This window comes from Myotis myotis, unplaced genomic scaffold (assembly GCF_014108235.1).
Source record: "Myotis myotis isolate mMyoMyo1 unplaced genomic scaffold, mMyoMyo1.p scaffold_m19_p_9, whole genome shotgun sequence".
Taxonomy (NCBI): domain Eukaryota; kingdom Metazoa; phylum Chordata; class Mammalia; order Chiroptera; family Vespertilionidae; genus Myotis; species Myotis myotis.
In genome coordinates this window covers 81,134,759-81,149,424 of record NW_023416401.1, presented here as the reverse complement: position 1 = coordinate 81,149,424, position 14,666 = coordinate 81,134,759, and the positions used below count along the sequence as shown (strand labels likewise).

At 51.0% G+C, this 14,666-nt stretch overlaps 1 protein-coding gene across 1 annotated transcript in view; it reads left to right on the top strand.

The window, feature by feature from the left end:
* Positions 1-14,216, top strand: part of ACSS1 (acyl-CoA synthetase short chain family member 1) — a 59,466-nt gene extending 45,250 nt beyond the window's left edge. The window contains exons 8-14 of the mRNA XM_036321696.1: positions 3,990-4,082; positions 5,529-5,641; positions 6,023-6,149; positions 6,847-6,974; positions 7,073-7,136; positions 11,085-11,203; positions 12,548-14,216. Of these exons, the coding sequence (XP_036177589.1) occupies positions 3,990-4,082; positions 5,529-5,641; positions 6,023-6,149; positions 6,847-6,974; positions 7,073-7,136; positions 11,085-11,203; positions 12,548-12,727 (824 nt within the window). The 3' untranslated portion in view covers positions 12,728-14,216. The remainder of the gene's footprint in view (positions 1-3,989; positions 4,083-5,528; positions 5,642-6,022; positions 6,150-6,846; positions 6,975-7,072; positions 7,137-11,084; positions 11,204-12,547) is intronic.
* The last annotated feature ends 450 nt before the right edge of the window (positions 14,217-14,666 follow it).

Below are 14,666 nucleotides of genomic sequence, written 5' to 3'. Positions count from 1 at the left end.
GTACCATTGAGATCTGTTTCAGTGCTGAAATACTTTATTAAAAAGTATATTTTTATTGATTTTTAGAGCAAGAGGAAGGGAGAGAGAGATAGAAACATCAATGAGAGAGAAACATTGGTTGGCTGCCTCATGCACACCCCCTACCAGGAATTGAGCCCTCAACCTGGGAATGTGCCCTGACCGGTGGGAATGGAACCAGCGACCTCTTGGAGTATGGGTCGATGCTCAACCACTGAGCTACACCAGCGGGCGGCATCCTTATTGTGAATCCTTACCAACTCTGTAAGCTAAGGGCTGAGCCCTTTCCTCAGTGGCTGCATGGGATTGCCCCGTGGAAGTCAACTGCTGGCCACTGAGCATTCCCGTGATGCTGGGCACGGTTATTCCAAGCCCTGTAATACATGTCATCCCGCGCTGTGCACTGCTCTCACTCGAGATATTTCCATGCAAGTGGTGGCAGAGTACAGGTTACCTCCATTTTTAGTTTTCACTGAGGTTGCCAAGGCACATGAAAGCTTTGGGGAAAGGCTATGGGGTTAACTCAGAGGGTAGCTCAGAGGCCCTGCCTGTTCTCTCTGCTTTTCCCTGGTGTCCCTACACGTGCTGCCAGGTGTGGTCAGGAAGGAAAATAAGGTGGAGGCCCTCCATGCTCTGTGGTGAATAGACAGATCTGCTTGGTGGTTTTTCATGGGATGTGTCTTTCTGCCACTTTTGTCCATGGAAAAGGTAGCTCGGTGATGGTGTGCACACGTTACTTGCCAGTGATGTAGGTGAGCGGCACTGGCACAGGACGTAGGGCCCTGGTTCACTCTGCCCCCCTTGCCTACAGTGTCCTGTTGCCCCCTCCAAGCTCAGGATGCCCCACCCTCCCTCAAGGTCCCTCTCTGTGCTGTTCCTGGGGTTTCCTTGGCTGCTGTGGAACTTGGGCGGTCGGCTCTCAGGGAAACTGTGTGTTTCATACCTGGGCAGGGTCAGCTTGGTGCTGTCTCCTGTTGTGGTCATAGCTCAGGCCCCTTCTAGGCTGGATTAGCCCTCACAGCCCTCAGCCTTTGGTGTTTTGACTTCTTTTAATCTTACCAGTCAGTCAGCAGAATCTAGCTCACTCAAGATTTACATTTCTTAAGAGAATTTTTTAACTTTAAATTTTATAAGTAACACAGAAATAATCCACACTAATAAAAGAGAAACATGCAAACTAACCATCACTCTGCCACTCCACTACACCCACCAGCCAATCAGGAGCAAGTATGCAAATTAACCCAACTAAGATGGCGGCGGCCACAGAGCTGGAGCCAGCAGGAGGCTTGGGTTGCCCCCAGTGATGGAGGAAGCCAAGCTTCCCGCCTGCCTTGGCTGGCCCTGGGCTCCGCTCAAGGCTACAAAGTTTTAATTATAGAAGATAAATAAATCCCAGATACCTGCTTCCAGCCCACCCTGGCCTTCGCTCAAGGAGGCGCTGAAAAAAAAAGAAAAAAGAATAAAGGAGAGGCTGGGAGCTTGGGTCGCCATGGGGTGTGGCCAGCCTGAAAATGGCCATCAGTCCCTCTCCCAGGCTGGCCAGGCACCCCAGTGGGACCCCCCCCATGACCCTGAAGGGGGTGTGGCCAGCTTGAAAACGGCCCTCAGCCCCTCACCCAGGCTGGTCAGGCAACCCAGTAGGGACCCCCACCCTGAAGAGGGTGTGGCCAGCCTGAAAATGGCCCTCAGCCCCTCACCCAGGCTGGCCACACCCCTATGGGGTAAGGGTCCCCACTGGGGGGCTTGACCAGCGTGCAAACAGCCATCAGCCCCTCACCTAGGCTGGCCAGGCACCCCAGTGGGATCCCCACCCTGATCCGGGACACCCTTCAGGGCAAACCAGCCAGCCCCCACCTGTGCACCAGGCCTCTATCTATACGAATAAAAGGGTAATATGCTAATTAGACTGGGAGACCTTCCAGGAGATCTTCCAGACGTTCTTCTGGACAAAGCCATGGTGCCGGGGCTGAGGTAGAGGTGGTTAGAGGCCAAGAGGAGGGGGCAGTTGTGGGTGATCAGGCCAGGATGAGACGGCAATTGTGGGTGATCAGGCTGATGGGGGGTGGGACTGTTGGGGGTAAGCAGACCAGCAGGGGGGCCAGTTGGTGGTGAGCAGGCCATCAGTGGGGGTCAATTGGAGGTGATCAGAACAGCGGGTGGGGGGCAATTTGGAGTGAGCAGGCCAGCAGGGGGGCAGCTGGGGGCAAGCACACTGGCACGGGAGGCAGTTGAGGGTGATCAAGCTGGTGGGGGGGCATTTGGGGGCTAGCAGGCCAGCAGGCAGAGTGGTTAGGGGCAGAGTGGAGAGGGTGCAGGCCGGGAGGGACCCCTCCCCCCTGCACGAATTTCGTGCACCGGACCACTAGTCTTACTATAAGAAGCAAACTCGGTAGTTTGCCATGAAAGCTGATGTCCTCTGTGAGTGCTGCCCCAGGGGACCCTGTTGCTTGCATACCTTCTAACATGTTCCTCAAAGTTATATTCCTGTGCAAAGTCACAGCTCGGCTCTGAGATGATTTCTGCATCGTGAGTGTCATCACACTGTCCTGTTATAACGTGATCTTTATTTTAACTCCACAATAGGAGAGTTTTCCACATGGCTCTGAAAGCTTGCTCACACACTCCTGTGGGGATTGCCGTGGTCCTTGTAGTCACATCCCCGTGGTTGGCTACGGGGCTATTGGCAGTTTCCCAGTATCACCCAGTGCTGCAGTGGCATCTTCCTGCCTCCTTGTGGGCATACGTGAGTGAAGGGGCGATGCACATGAAACCCAGCCCCCTGGGTGACCAGCATGGAAGACCCCAGTCAGGACAGGCCTTGGTTAGCTGCTGCTTCATGGGTGGTCCCAAGGAAGAGATAACCAGCAAGAGAGCATTTCAGTATTTTAGCAAAAGCATGTCAGAACCTGCAAGTTCTGGCTGAATGCTAGTCTGGTGTGGGTGTGTCATTAGTGTAGTGTCTTAGTGGTAGGATTTCAGCATAAATTTGGGAGACATACACATTCGGACCCCAGCAGGTAGACACTGAGAATCAGCAATAGAGTCTTGGGGCATAAGCACTTTCCCCATTTCTATTGAGGTATAAAATACAGTGAAATACACAATGTCAGGTGTTCAGCTTCCAACTATTTACATATGTGTCTAAATATGTTACCACATGCAGATCAATCCATAGAAATTTCCAGTCCCCAGAAGGCCCCCTTTATGCCCCCTCCCAGCCAGGAGCCCTCAAATATGACCACTACTTTGCTGTTCTCAGCGTGGACTGGTTTGCTTGTTCTTGAGCTTCATATACATGGGCTTGTGCTGCCTGCGTTACTCTTGTGCCTGCTGTAGTAGCTTGGGGTTGTGACTCTGGGGTTCATCCCTGCTGGTGTGGGGGTAGTGGTGGCTTACTCACTTTCATGCTGTAGGGTATGATATTTCACTGCACGAACCCATCGCATTTTTTTTCTCCATTCTGCTCTTGATGGATAGTTTTTGGCCACCGTGAGCATTCGTGTTTGTGTCCATTTTTGGTGAACGTAGGCACCCATTTTTGTGGAGTGTGTGTCAGGAGTGACATTTCTAAGTAATAGAATAGACCTATATTAACTTTAATGTAATCTGCCCCAGTTGACCAAAGTAGGTGTATAGGATGTATGCACTTTTAAATATTAAGAGAAGTACCCAAGTTGTTCCCCAAAATTGCTGCATCAAATTACACTCCTACTGTGCATGAGGTATTCTTTCCCCTACATTCTTGTTATTTTTTTAAAAAAATTGTTGACCCTCCAATGGTAAAAACACCTCATTTAACTTTTATTTCTTTGATGGCCATAATGTGACAGATTTCAGTGCTTTTTTAAACCTTCTTTTTATGCCCTTGAGGAAAATTACAGAGCTGTTTTCCCCTGAACAATCTATTCCTTTTGGGTTTGGGGTCTATTGAGGCCTGTTGATGTCTTTTTTTCTTTTGTGTGTGATTTCAGTGGGAGAACCAATCAACCGTGAGGCCTGGGATTGGCTCCACAAAGTGGTGGGGGACAGCAAATGCACGCTGGTGGACACCTGGTGGCAGACAGGTGAGAGCGTCTCCCAGGAGGAGTGCCAGGGCCCCCTGGGAACCCGTGCAGGGCACGCCACGTGGGCCTTTCCTGCAGTAGCTGTGCTCTCGTGTTACTGCACTGAGAGCACGCGGCTGAGCACCGAGTGTGTGTGTGTGTGTGGGGGGGAGGCTCAGGCGTGAGGCGTGTGAATGTGGGATCAACACCACGAACGCCTCAGCCCTCCACATAGGTGGTTGTGGAAAACCTGGTGGCTGAAGCTCAGAGGGGGAGCCTGGCTTTGCAGCTGTAAGACTTGGGCTGTGTAATGACTTCTCTGAGACTCAGTTTCCTCATTCGTAAAATGGGGTGCTCCCTCCAGGCTCTGAATGAGGATGAAACGAAAGGAGACCATTCACTCATGTTGCCCCAGGCCTGACATGCAGTAGGCACTCAGCGAAACGTTCACTCTCCTCCTGAGGGCCCCTTTCTGCATGTGAGCGATGAGCAGGAGCCTTGCTGTTTAAGGGACTCTAAGTCTGAACCTAAATTTTAGTGGGAAAAGGAGTTTTCTGCGGCATTTGGTTTAGATTTGCCCCCTCGTCTCCTGAGTATCTGACTTACTAGGATGTTTGGGGCAGGCGACCACCACTGATGTAGCTGAGGGCTCGTCTTTCCGGAAGCCGGAAAACTGGGGCATTCCGAGTGGCTTAGTTCTCATCCATTCAGGAGGGCGCAGGACTAAGGTTACAGCTGAGTCCCGTGAGGTACTGCCATGCAGGCTGACAGAAGGAAGAGAAATAATGCGACACAGAATTTGTGGGCTTCTGGTTTTGTTGTTTGGGGCACTGGTCCAGAAGCGATTCTTCATCTTCCTGTGCGAGTAGGTGGGCTCCACCTCTTCCACTGACGTGAGGGCGGGACCAGCAGGGCCATGGAGGAGGAGAGGCAGCACCCACGGGGCTATGGAGCCACAGCACCTGGGCCGGAGCCCCCTGCCTGGGCCCACTCCCAACCCACAGTGGAGGGGACCAGGATCCAAGTCTAGTTTCGTCTCAGAGAAAAGTCCTTGTGACAGTAGGGGCTGTTTCCTTGCTCCAAATCGCCAGTTCCACCCACTCTGTCCCAGCCAGTCTGCCCCAGATTCTTGGTGGGTTGGCCTGGGTAAATGTGGCACTAGCCCCTCGGCCCATCGGCATTTCTTCCCTGTCATCCCCATAGAGACAGCCGTGGGCAAACTATGGCCCACGGGCTGGATCCGGCCCGTTTGAAATGAATAAAACTAAAAAAAAAATAGACCGTACCCTTTTATGTAATGATATTTACTTTGAATTTATATTAGTTCACACAAACACTCCATCCATGCTTTTGTTCCGGCCCTCCAGTCCAGTTTAAGAACCCATTGTGGCCCTCGAGTCAAAGAGTTTGCTCACCCCTGCACTAGCCCCTCGGCCCATCGGCATTTCTTCCCTGTCATCCCCATAGAGACAGGCGGCATCTGCATCGCACCACGGCCCTCGGAAGAAGGGGCGGAAATCCTCCCTGCCATGGCGATGAGGCCCTTCTTTGGCATTATCCCGGTTCTCATGGATGACAAGGTGTGTAAGGGCCTCCCCTCCTCCACGCACACTTCACTGAGCGCCCTGGTGTTTCTTCCTGCCTTCCTGGCCTCCGTTGCCCACTCGCCCACATCGCACATGCCCGGGAACTGGCAGGTGGTGGGAGGAGCCTGTGTCCTCAGCAGCGTGCACCGAAGGCTTCTCGTAGACATGGTGGAGGCAGTTACCACGAGGGGCGGGCAGAAGCCCTCTCCAGGAGGGCTCCTCGCAGAGCAAGAGGCTCTGGACAGCTCCTTTGGGGCACACTTGCTATTTTTCTGCCTCAAGCCAAGCAGCTAGGAGGATGATACTGATTTCAGTTCTTTTCTTCTCAAGCATAATCTGTCCTTATTTTCCAATGCATGTCTCCCTGGTCTGCAGGGGAACGTTTTGGAGGGCAACAATGTCTCCGGGTCTCTGTGCCTCTCACAGGCCTGGCCGGGCCTGTCCAGGACCATCTACGGAAACCACCAGAGGTTCCTAGAGACCTATTTCAAGGTTTACCCAGGTGAGCGGGATGCCTTTCCACACCCTGCTGGAGCCCTATTCTCAGAACATGTTTCTAAGGGGACAGTGCCTGTGAGCGTCCCTCATGCAGGTCCAGAGCAGGTGCTTTGAGGCATGAACTTAAGTCCTGCTCTCTCCCCCTCTGCCTCCCTGACTTTATGTCTAAAACGGGAAAAGACTCGCCTTGGGAATGTCTGGGGTTGAGGGGGAGAGCGTGCAGACAGACCCCTGAGTGCATGGCCCATGGTGTGGACACCTCAGGCTGTCAGGATGGATGGTTTTCTTCCGGCTTATTTCCCCCCAGGTGGCTTTTGTGTCATTGGTTGGAAGTTTGCATATATCGTATAGCTATTAGAACCCATGATCTTTAGTCTCGAGTCTAAACGAAACTCACTTTTGGGGAAAGTTGAATGCGCTCCTCGAATGTCTTCCGCTCCCCAGACATTTGCAGCCTTGATTGCATTCGGTTGCATCAGAGCCATCTGCCCTTGCCCTAGCAACAGCCGCGCGGCAAAGCTGGACAGTGTCTCCTGCAGGGAGGGCCAGCAGGCAGGAGGCCGGCAGGGTGCAGGGATTCCGAGCTTCCTTCGGTAGAGCATGGCTGGGACACAGCCCCCTTGTGTCCGTAAAGGAAGGATGCAAGCTCCGCTGGGTCCTGGTTGGGAGGTGCTGGCTCTGAATTCCCTCCTCGGGTGCAGGCTACTACTTCACTGGAGACGGAGCTCTCCGAACCGAGGGAGGCCATTACCAGATCACGGGGCGGATGGACGATGTCATCAACATCAGCGGCCACAGGCTGGGCACTGCGGAGGTCGAGGATGCCATGGTGAGCACAGGCCATGTTCGCCCGGCTGGGGCTGTCATTTGCGGTGTCAGGTGTTCACCCTCCCACATATTTTGCCTTTTTGCTTCTGTTCTGTGCAGGCGAGCCACCCTGAAGTGCCCGAGACCGCTGTCATTGGCTACCCCCACGAAATCAAAGGAGAAGGTGAGACGCAGAAGGAACTCTGGTCTCGCTCCCATCACAGCCCCTCTGTAGAGACAACAGCCTCTGGAGACGACAGCCTCTGGTGTTTTTGGGTGAAGCTGTTGGTTTTCTTCTCTTTCAAGTGCAGATTTGGGGTGAGGAGGCTGAGCAGTATGCCTGTTAGACTAAGGCCAGGTTTCTGAGATGCCCTGGCTCTGCTGTCCTTTAAGGACACGCATCCAAAAGCAGCCCTGAGCTCTTTGGCTCCAGCTGAGCTGGGGAGTTCGCTGCTCTGTGCGTGGTGACTGACAGCGCCATCATAGAGGACTTAGGGTGACATGCCCTGCCTTGCTCACCGCATCACCTTGCACAGGCTGGTGCACAGACCCAGTGCCAGCTCTACAGCTACACTGGCCGACCAGGCTGTGCCTGGCGGCCTCCTCTGCTGCTCCGGGACTCCTTTTAGAGGAGTTTGACCTGAGGGCACGCAGAGGGCAATGCAGAACAAGCGATCAGAAACGTCTTCTTTTTGCTGTTGTGAATCCTCACCTGGGGATATTTTTCTATTGATTTTTAGAGAGAACGGGAGGGAGGGGGAGAGACAGAGAGAGAAATATCCATGTGAGAGACACAATGATTGGTTGCCTCCCACATGTGGCCTGACCAGGGCCGGGGATCGAGCCTGCAACCGAGGTATGTGTCCTTGACCGGGAATCGAACCCACGACCCTTCAATCCATAGCCTGATGCTCTATTCACTGAGCCAGACTGGCGAGGGCCAGAATTGTCTTCTGTACCGTGGACGTACTTTGTCTGCTGGTTTCTAAGCAGGTGGGAAGGTGCAGGGTCACCTGCGTGTTGTGGCTACACTGGCCCTGCGTGACCTGGAGATCCACTGACCCTGTGCTGGGAGGACTGACCTCAGCTGCCTGCCGAGTGGTCCGGCCTGGGCGCTCTTCCTCCTGCCGTCAGAGGCAGTCGGCGTCGTGTGTCCCAGAGGTCACGGGTCTCCCTTCCATGTGTGTCACGGGTCCGTTATTTGCTCAACACTTGCTTTAAGTTGGCCCTGTGTAAAAATTGATATTTATGTCAGTGCTCTAAAAAATCACGTTCTGTGGCCATGAGAAGGCTGTGCCCATGAGGCCGCCTTCCCTTTGTCAACAGGAGACGGGGCTGAGGGGAGCTCTTAGGGACCAGGGCGGGTGGAGATGGGAGCAGGTCTTCATGTGTGACTCTCGAGGCCTTGGGCGCTTCACGCTCCCGTAAGCAGCTCTCACTCAGCACTGCTCCCTGGCATCCTAAGCGGCTGATATGGCCAAGGCTTTTCATGTCTGCCAGGCTGGTGGGGGAGAATTGTACATAATGAGTATGATGGATGTGTTTTCCCTATTTCTTACAAAATGGAGCGTCTGTCCATTTGTAGTACATAACCCATCAACTGCTCTTGCTAAACTCTAAAGCCATCTGCGAAAGCTTTTGTGCATTTATTTGTGCCCATGCTCTCTGCCTGAGCTTCATCTGACCACTGTGCCATGCCTCTGCCATCAGCCTGGCTCACTAGTCCCTGAGGTCAGCCTTGCACGCCTCCTCCGGGCTCGCAGCCCACTTCTCCCACGTCCAGGCTTTCCTGACCCATCCCTGCTTGGAATTCACCAATCCAGGCTCGTTTTATTGCCATCTCGTTACAGATACACGTGACTGGCAGGGAAGGGTGCCAGTTAGCGACAAGGGGGCACATGGCAGCATGTCCAGTGTGATCCCACCAGGGTCTAAAAGATGGCAGTGTAGACCCAGGAGTTAGCTTTAAAATTCGTGTCTGGGGACAGCAGCCAGAGCCCCTGAGAACCTTGTCCTTGTGGGTTTTGTGCAGGGGCTGTCACCATTTAATCCTGACACAGCCACGAGGCAGGTACTGCTAGCTCCCCAGGCCCCAGGTAGAAGCGTGTGCCATAGCATGGCTAACTGCCTTCCTCACAGGTAGCACGTGGCAGAGCCAGAATAGGGAGCAAGGACGGTCTCTCCTAATCATAATTCTGCTCTGCCTTTAAGGAGTGGAGTGAAGGGAAAGAGCCAGGAGGGAAGGTGTGGTTTTATTTTATATACTTCTACTGTGTTTTAATTTTGGTAATCAGTGTGTGTTGCTTTGGTAGTTTTACAATTTTAATTCAATCCACAATAAACATCTCTCAGTGGGCCTACCCATACAGCTCAGGTATTAGCTTGGTGCCTTTCCTCTGAGCTCCAGTGGTTTGGGCCTAGACTGTTTGGAATTTCAAATACCGAAAGGAGAGAAAAGTGCAGCTCTTCCCCTTAGAGATCTCACAACCTAGTGAGGTGGGCATGGGGGACCAACAGCTGTTCACACATAGCAAGTGCCACAGCTGCATTCATGGACAGAGCCAGGAAAGGCTTCACAGAGTGCAAGGTAGCTGAACTGGGTCTTGAGGGATGAATAGGAGTTTGCCAGGTGGAAATGGGACGAGGCTTTCAGGGAAAGGCTGTACTAAGTATCTACAACTTGTAGCTTATTCAGGAAAGTCATTCATTGATGCATTTGACAAACATTTGTTGAGCACCCACTATATTCCAGGCACAGTTGTAGATACTGAGACACCACAGAAAGTGAAAGAGACAGAAGTTCCTGCTCCCTAGAGCTGTCATGCTGTAGTGGTTAGAGATTAGAGGGGAGAGAAAGACATAAACAGTAAACATGATCAGTGAGGAAACTACAGAGTATGTTAGGTGATATAAGCCAGAAGGAGAATTCATTAGGATGGGGTGGAACTGGTGTAGGAATAAAATACAAATAAACAATAAGGAAGGCTGCACATACATATATATAAACTTTGTGTATGAGAGAGGAGAACATTGCCGGTCAGTGAGGAGAAGGACAGACTGTCCAAAACGGTGTTGGGACAAGTAACTATTCAAATGGACCAAAAAATGGAATTAGATCCTGATGTCATACCATATACAAGATTATGGTATTTATATTTATCCCAGATAAATTAAAAAGGAATGCATGTATTTACAGTAGCCGTGGGAGCTACAGTAAAGCTTTTCTGGAACGTGGTAGGATATTGACAAAGTGTCTGTGCTAAAGTATGGGATGGCCATTGCTGCCCAGCAGACTCTGCCATGACGGAGCTGTCCATCATGGGGCTCATGTAACCAAGGAACTGCATTTTTTTACTTATATTTTTATTTAGATATCCACTGTGGCTAGTGCTTACTATGTTGGACAATACCCACAAATTTGGTGCCATGTGCAGGACTACCTCACGGGAGCTGATAGCAAACTTCCTAGGAGCCCAGGTGATAGGCTATTTCACAGGTGCAAGGACAGTGAGAGAGGATAAGTCATGTGTTCAAGGTCACACACACAGCCAGTCAACACCAGAGCCATGGTGCCAAGTTCTCATCCACCCAGGCCCACCTACCTGCGACATTCAGAGGAACTGACAGAATCACTTTCTTTTTGAACGAAGACGACAATGCATCTTTAGGGATACAGCTAAAGAAACCAGCGGCTACAAGATCATCATCAATCCTACATAGGATTTGAAATCCTTTGAATTTATGGTGATTTGTGTACAACACTCTGGCTAACACAGTGGTTCTCAACCTTCCTAATGCCGCGACCCTTTAATACAGTTCCTCATGTTGTGGTGACCCCCAACCATAAAATTATTTTCCTTGCTACTTCATAACTAATTTTGCTACTGTTATGAATCATAATGTAAATATCTGATATGCAGGATGTATTTTCATTGTTACAAATTGAACATAATTCAAGCATAGCGATTAATCACAAAAACAATATGTAATTATATATGTGTTTTCCGATGGTCTTAGGCGACCCCTGTGAAAGGGTCGTTCAACCCCCAAAGGTGTCGCGACCCACAGGCTGGCGACCCACAGGTTGAGAACCGCTGGGCTAACACATCCTAAAATCTTGCTCTCCTTCCAGCTGCGTTTGCCTTCATTGTGTTGAAAGATAGCGTAGGTGACACGGATGCAGTGGTGAATGAGCTCAGGTCCACAGTGGCCACCAAGATTGCCAAGTATGCTGTGCCCGATGAGATTCTGGTGAGTGGACTTATGGCCTCAGATCGGACTGCACTGCTCATCTACACCTTCTTCTCCTCGTCACACAACTAACATCACAACAAAACTGACACCAGCTGTTTGGTTTCCTGGGTGGTAGGTGAGGGTGGCGATGGCTGTATTGTCGGAGAGGGGGTGGGGGCGGGCAGGGAGCTGTAGCGGCATCAGTTTGAACAGCTTGCCTCTTCAGGGGTAGTGCTGAGCAGGACTAGATGCTCTCTTATTTTAGCATTTGGGGGCTGGTTACAAGGAGCGGAAGAAAATTAGGGAGAAATGGAGAAACATGTGGGAAGTACCAAAGTTTTTCAGCCCCTGGGTGATTTCTTTTTTTTTTTTAAATATATTTTATTGATTTTTTACAGAGAGGAAGGGAGAGGGATAGAGAGTTAGAAACATTGATCAGCTGCCTCCTGCACACTCCCTACTGGGTATGTGCCGGCAACCAAGGTACATACCCTTGACCGGAATCGAACCTGGGACCTTTCAGTCCGCAGGCCAACACCTATCCACTGAGCCAAACCGGTTACGGCCCTGGGTGGTTTCTGAGCACCTTTCCCAGTGCCAGCAAAACAGATGCCGCAGAGCCTATCTGAGGGAGCTGTGTTGGAGTGGTTTAGTGGAAGAATTGGGCCACCCTCTCAGCCCCGTTAGTGTCTCATTCCTTCCTGTGTTACATTTCCCCCATGGCGTTCCTTCGCCTGGAAGCCGCCCTCTGAAGCCCCACTTGGTGTGGCACAAGGTCAAGCTGTGGGCCTGGGGGCCAGAGTTTCAGGGAGACCCGAACTCTCCTTGCAGGAACTGAACTCTTTCAAAAAAATAGGTCATTATTAAAGAGCCCAAATACAGCTCCTAAGGTACTGCCATTGACCGTGAATGGGTCGCGGCTTTTGGAAAATGTGAAATGCTAAATTTCCACACCCTAGCAAGACAATGTTGTTTCTCTTAAGTAGCACTCACCTCCTACATAAGACAAAACCAGCCCAGACCCGGGCCAGGGGGTAGCGACAAGCTGCTGTGGCACGTGTTTGGTTCTGTTGCTGCCTGGGGCCCTCGCTAATGTAGCTTACGGGAGAAACAGAGGTGTCGGCAGTGCAGCGAATGCAGGTACAGGGGAACCCGGGCCTGCCGGAGGCTCTGGCAGGATTTGCAGTTGAGTCTGCCCTTTGGGTTGATACAGCTTCAGGTCCAGATTGTAGGTGGATGAAACCAGAGACTGTGGGCCTCACGATCCCCTGGGAAGAGCCCTTCTTACCTCAATGCAGTCGGATGCTGGCTGGGTATGCGGGCAACACCTGAGACTCTAATATTGCACCCTTTCCTTGACAGATAGTGAAACGTCTTCCAAAAACTCGGTCTGGAAAAGTCATGCGGAGGCTCCTGAGGAAGATCATCACGGGCAAAGCTCAGGATCTGGGGGACACCACCACCCTGGAGGACCCCAACATCATCTCGGAAATACTGAGTGCCTACCAGAAGCACAAAGACAAGAAGGCTGCTCGCCAGTGATGGGCTGTGACCAAGACCCAGCGCCCAAGCCCCTAACTTGTCCTAGGACATGGCTGTCAGTTGGCTTGTTTTCAGATGTCCCAGAGAAGTGCCCTCCCAGCACATAACCCACACCGCCCCTCATGGAAAGTCCGTGCTAAAACCCGTTCCCCTTTGTGTTGGAGAACCCATGTGACGATTCTATAAAGTTGGTTAGAGTCTGTTCTCCTTGTCCTGAATTTGGTGTCCTTGAATGAGAAGTCCCTGTTGTGTCTGTTTCTGTGCCCACGCCAGACTGCACAGGAGGGTGAAAAACCCGGTAAAGGGTGCCTGCTCAGGTGACTGAGAAGTAGAAGCAGGTAGGTTTTTTTTCCAGATGTTTCTAGATATAAAAGGTGGATGTGTTATTTTTGTACTTTTATATTTTGGAAGCATAACATGCAAACAACATGGGGAATGTGTGGGTTTGCTTGTACATGCTCTTTGTAACATCTAGAGTTCTGAAGATCTTGTCTGCCTTTGCCCGTGGGCCAACATGGAGAGGATCGGGGTGCACTTGTAATGATGGTTTGCCATAGCTGGGAATCTGAAACAGAAGTGTTTGTACCTCAGTCTAAACACAGCTCTCTTGAGAATGCTCGAGCCTGCAGCATCCTGTTTTTGGTATAAAGTTCTACTTCTCTTGGTTTGTGTACAAATGAGACTCAACTTGTAAAGTGGTGGCATGGATGTGCTCCCCTTTTAGTTCTAGAGCTGCTCCAGTCACACGTTCTGTTTCTCCAAGCTGTGATCTGGGAATTTCCCCCTCCCCACCTTGGATACCTCTTGGTAGGAGGTCAACGTGCTCCAAATTTGTGGGGTGGTTCAGGGAAGCCAGTGAAAACGCTGGTGACTGAGAGCATGAATTCGGCTAGAACTCTGCCTGTCTTCATTCTGTCGTTGGGGCATAAGAACCATAGAGGCCCAGGGATGAGGGCTGGAGCCCTGAATCAAGTTTCTCTCTTTCAATGTGCCTTACGTCCCCTCAGGTTAGCATGATGATGTAAATCATCCAGTCAGAAAGTGTTTGTTTATTAGCCAAGCATGCCAGGGACGATGGTGTGGCGTACAGGGGAAGGTAGCCTGCTGAGGACAGGGAAAGGTTATCCTTGTCGTTACCTCACGTCCATAGTACCTTGCACCTGTGTAGGTGTTTAAGGAGTGTATGGGGTACTGGATACTTACTGTGGGCAGTAGCTGTGCTGGCCTCTGGGGTGGATTAGGCAAGTACACCTGTGACACCAACGGAGTGGCCACTGGCTGTGGCACACAGATATGCCGAGTGACCGTCTGTAGTCACAGTGCTTAGCCACAGAGAACCATGCACCTGGACCTGTCACACGCGTGGTGCACTCAGAAGTCTGTAGTTATGGTGCCCTTTATGAAATGGCTCAGATGTAAGCTTGCACAGTGCCCAGGGCCTTAGAGTGATCTGCAGGGCAGCTCTAATAAAGCTTTATTTTGTTCATTCTCTTCTGTTTGTGGTGATGTTTTTGATCAAATAGTGTTGCTGAATATAATCCCAAGAACAAAACTGGAAAGGGCCTATCACTCAAAAGAGAACACACACACACACACACACACACAATCGATTGTCTGTTAGGGAGGAACTACACAATAAGAGGTCACCCATCTTAGACTTAAGTTCACCTGTCTTTAGATGATTGTGCTGTCCAATACACTAGTCACATGGGGCTAGTTAAATGTAAATAAAAACAACAGAATAGAATAGAATAGAATAGAATAGAATAGAATAGAATAGAATAGAAAACAGAATAGAATATTCAGTTTCTCCATGGCAGTAGCCACAGTTCAAGTGCTTAGTAGCCACACGTGGTCAGTAGCTACCAGTCTGGTAGTGAGCGCTGACCTAAAACACAGGTGAGAATTAGGACACAAAAGGGCCTCTAGGCAGCTGAAT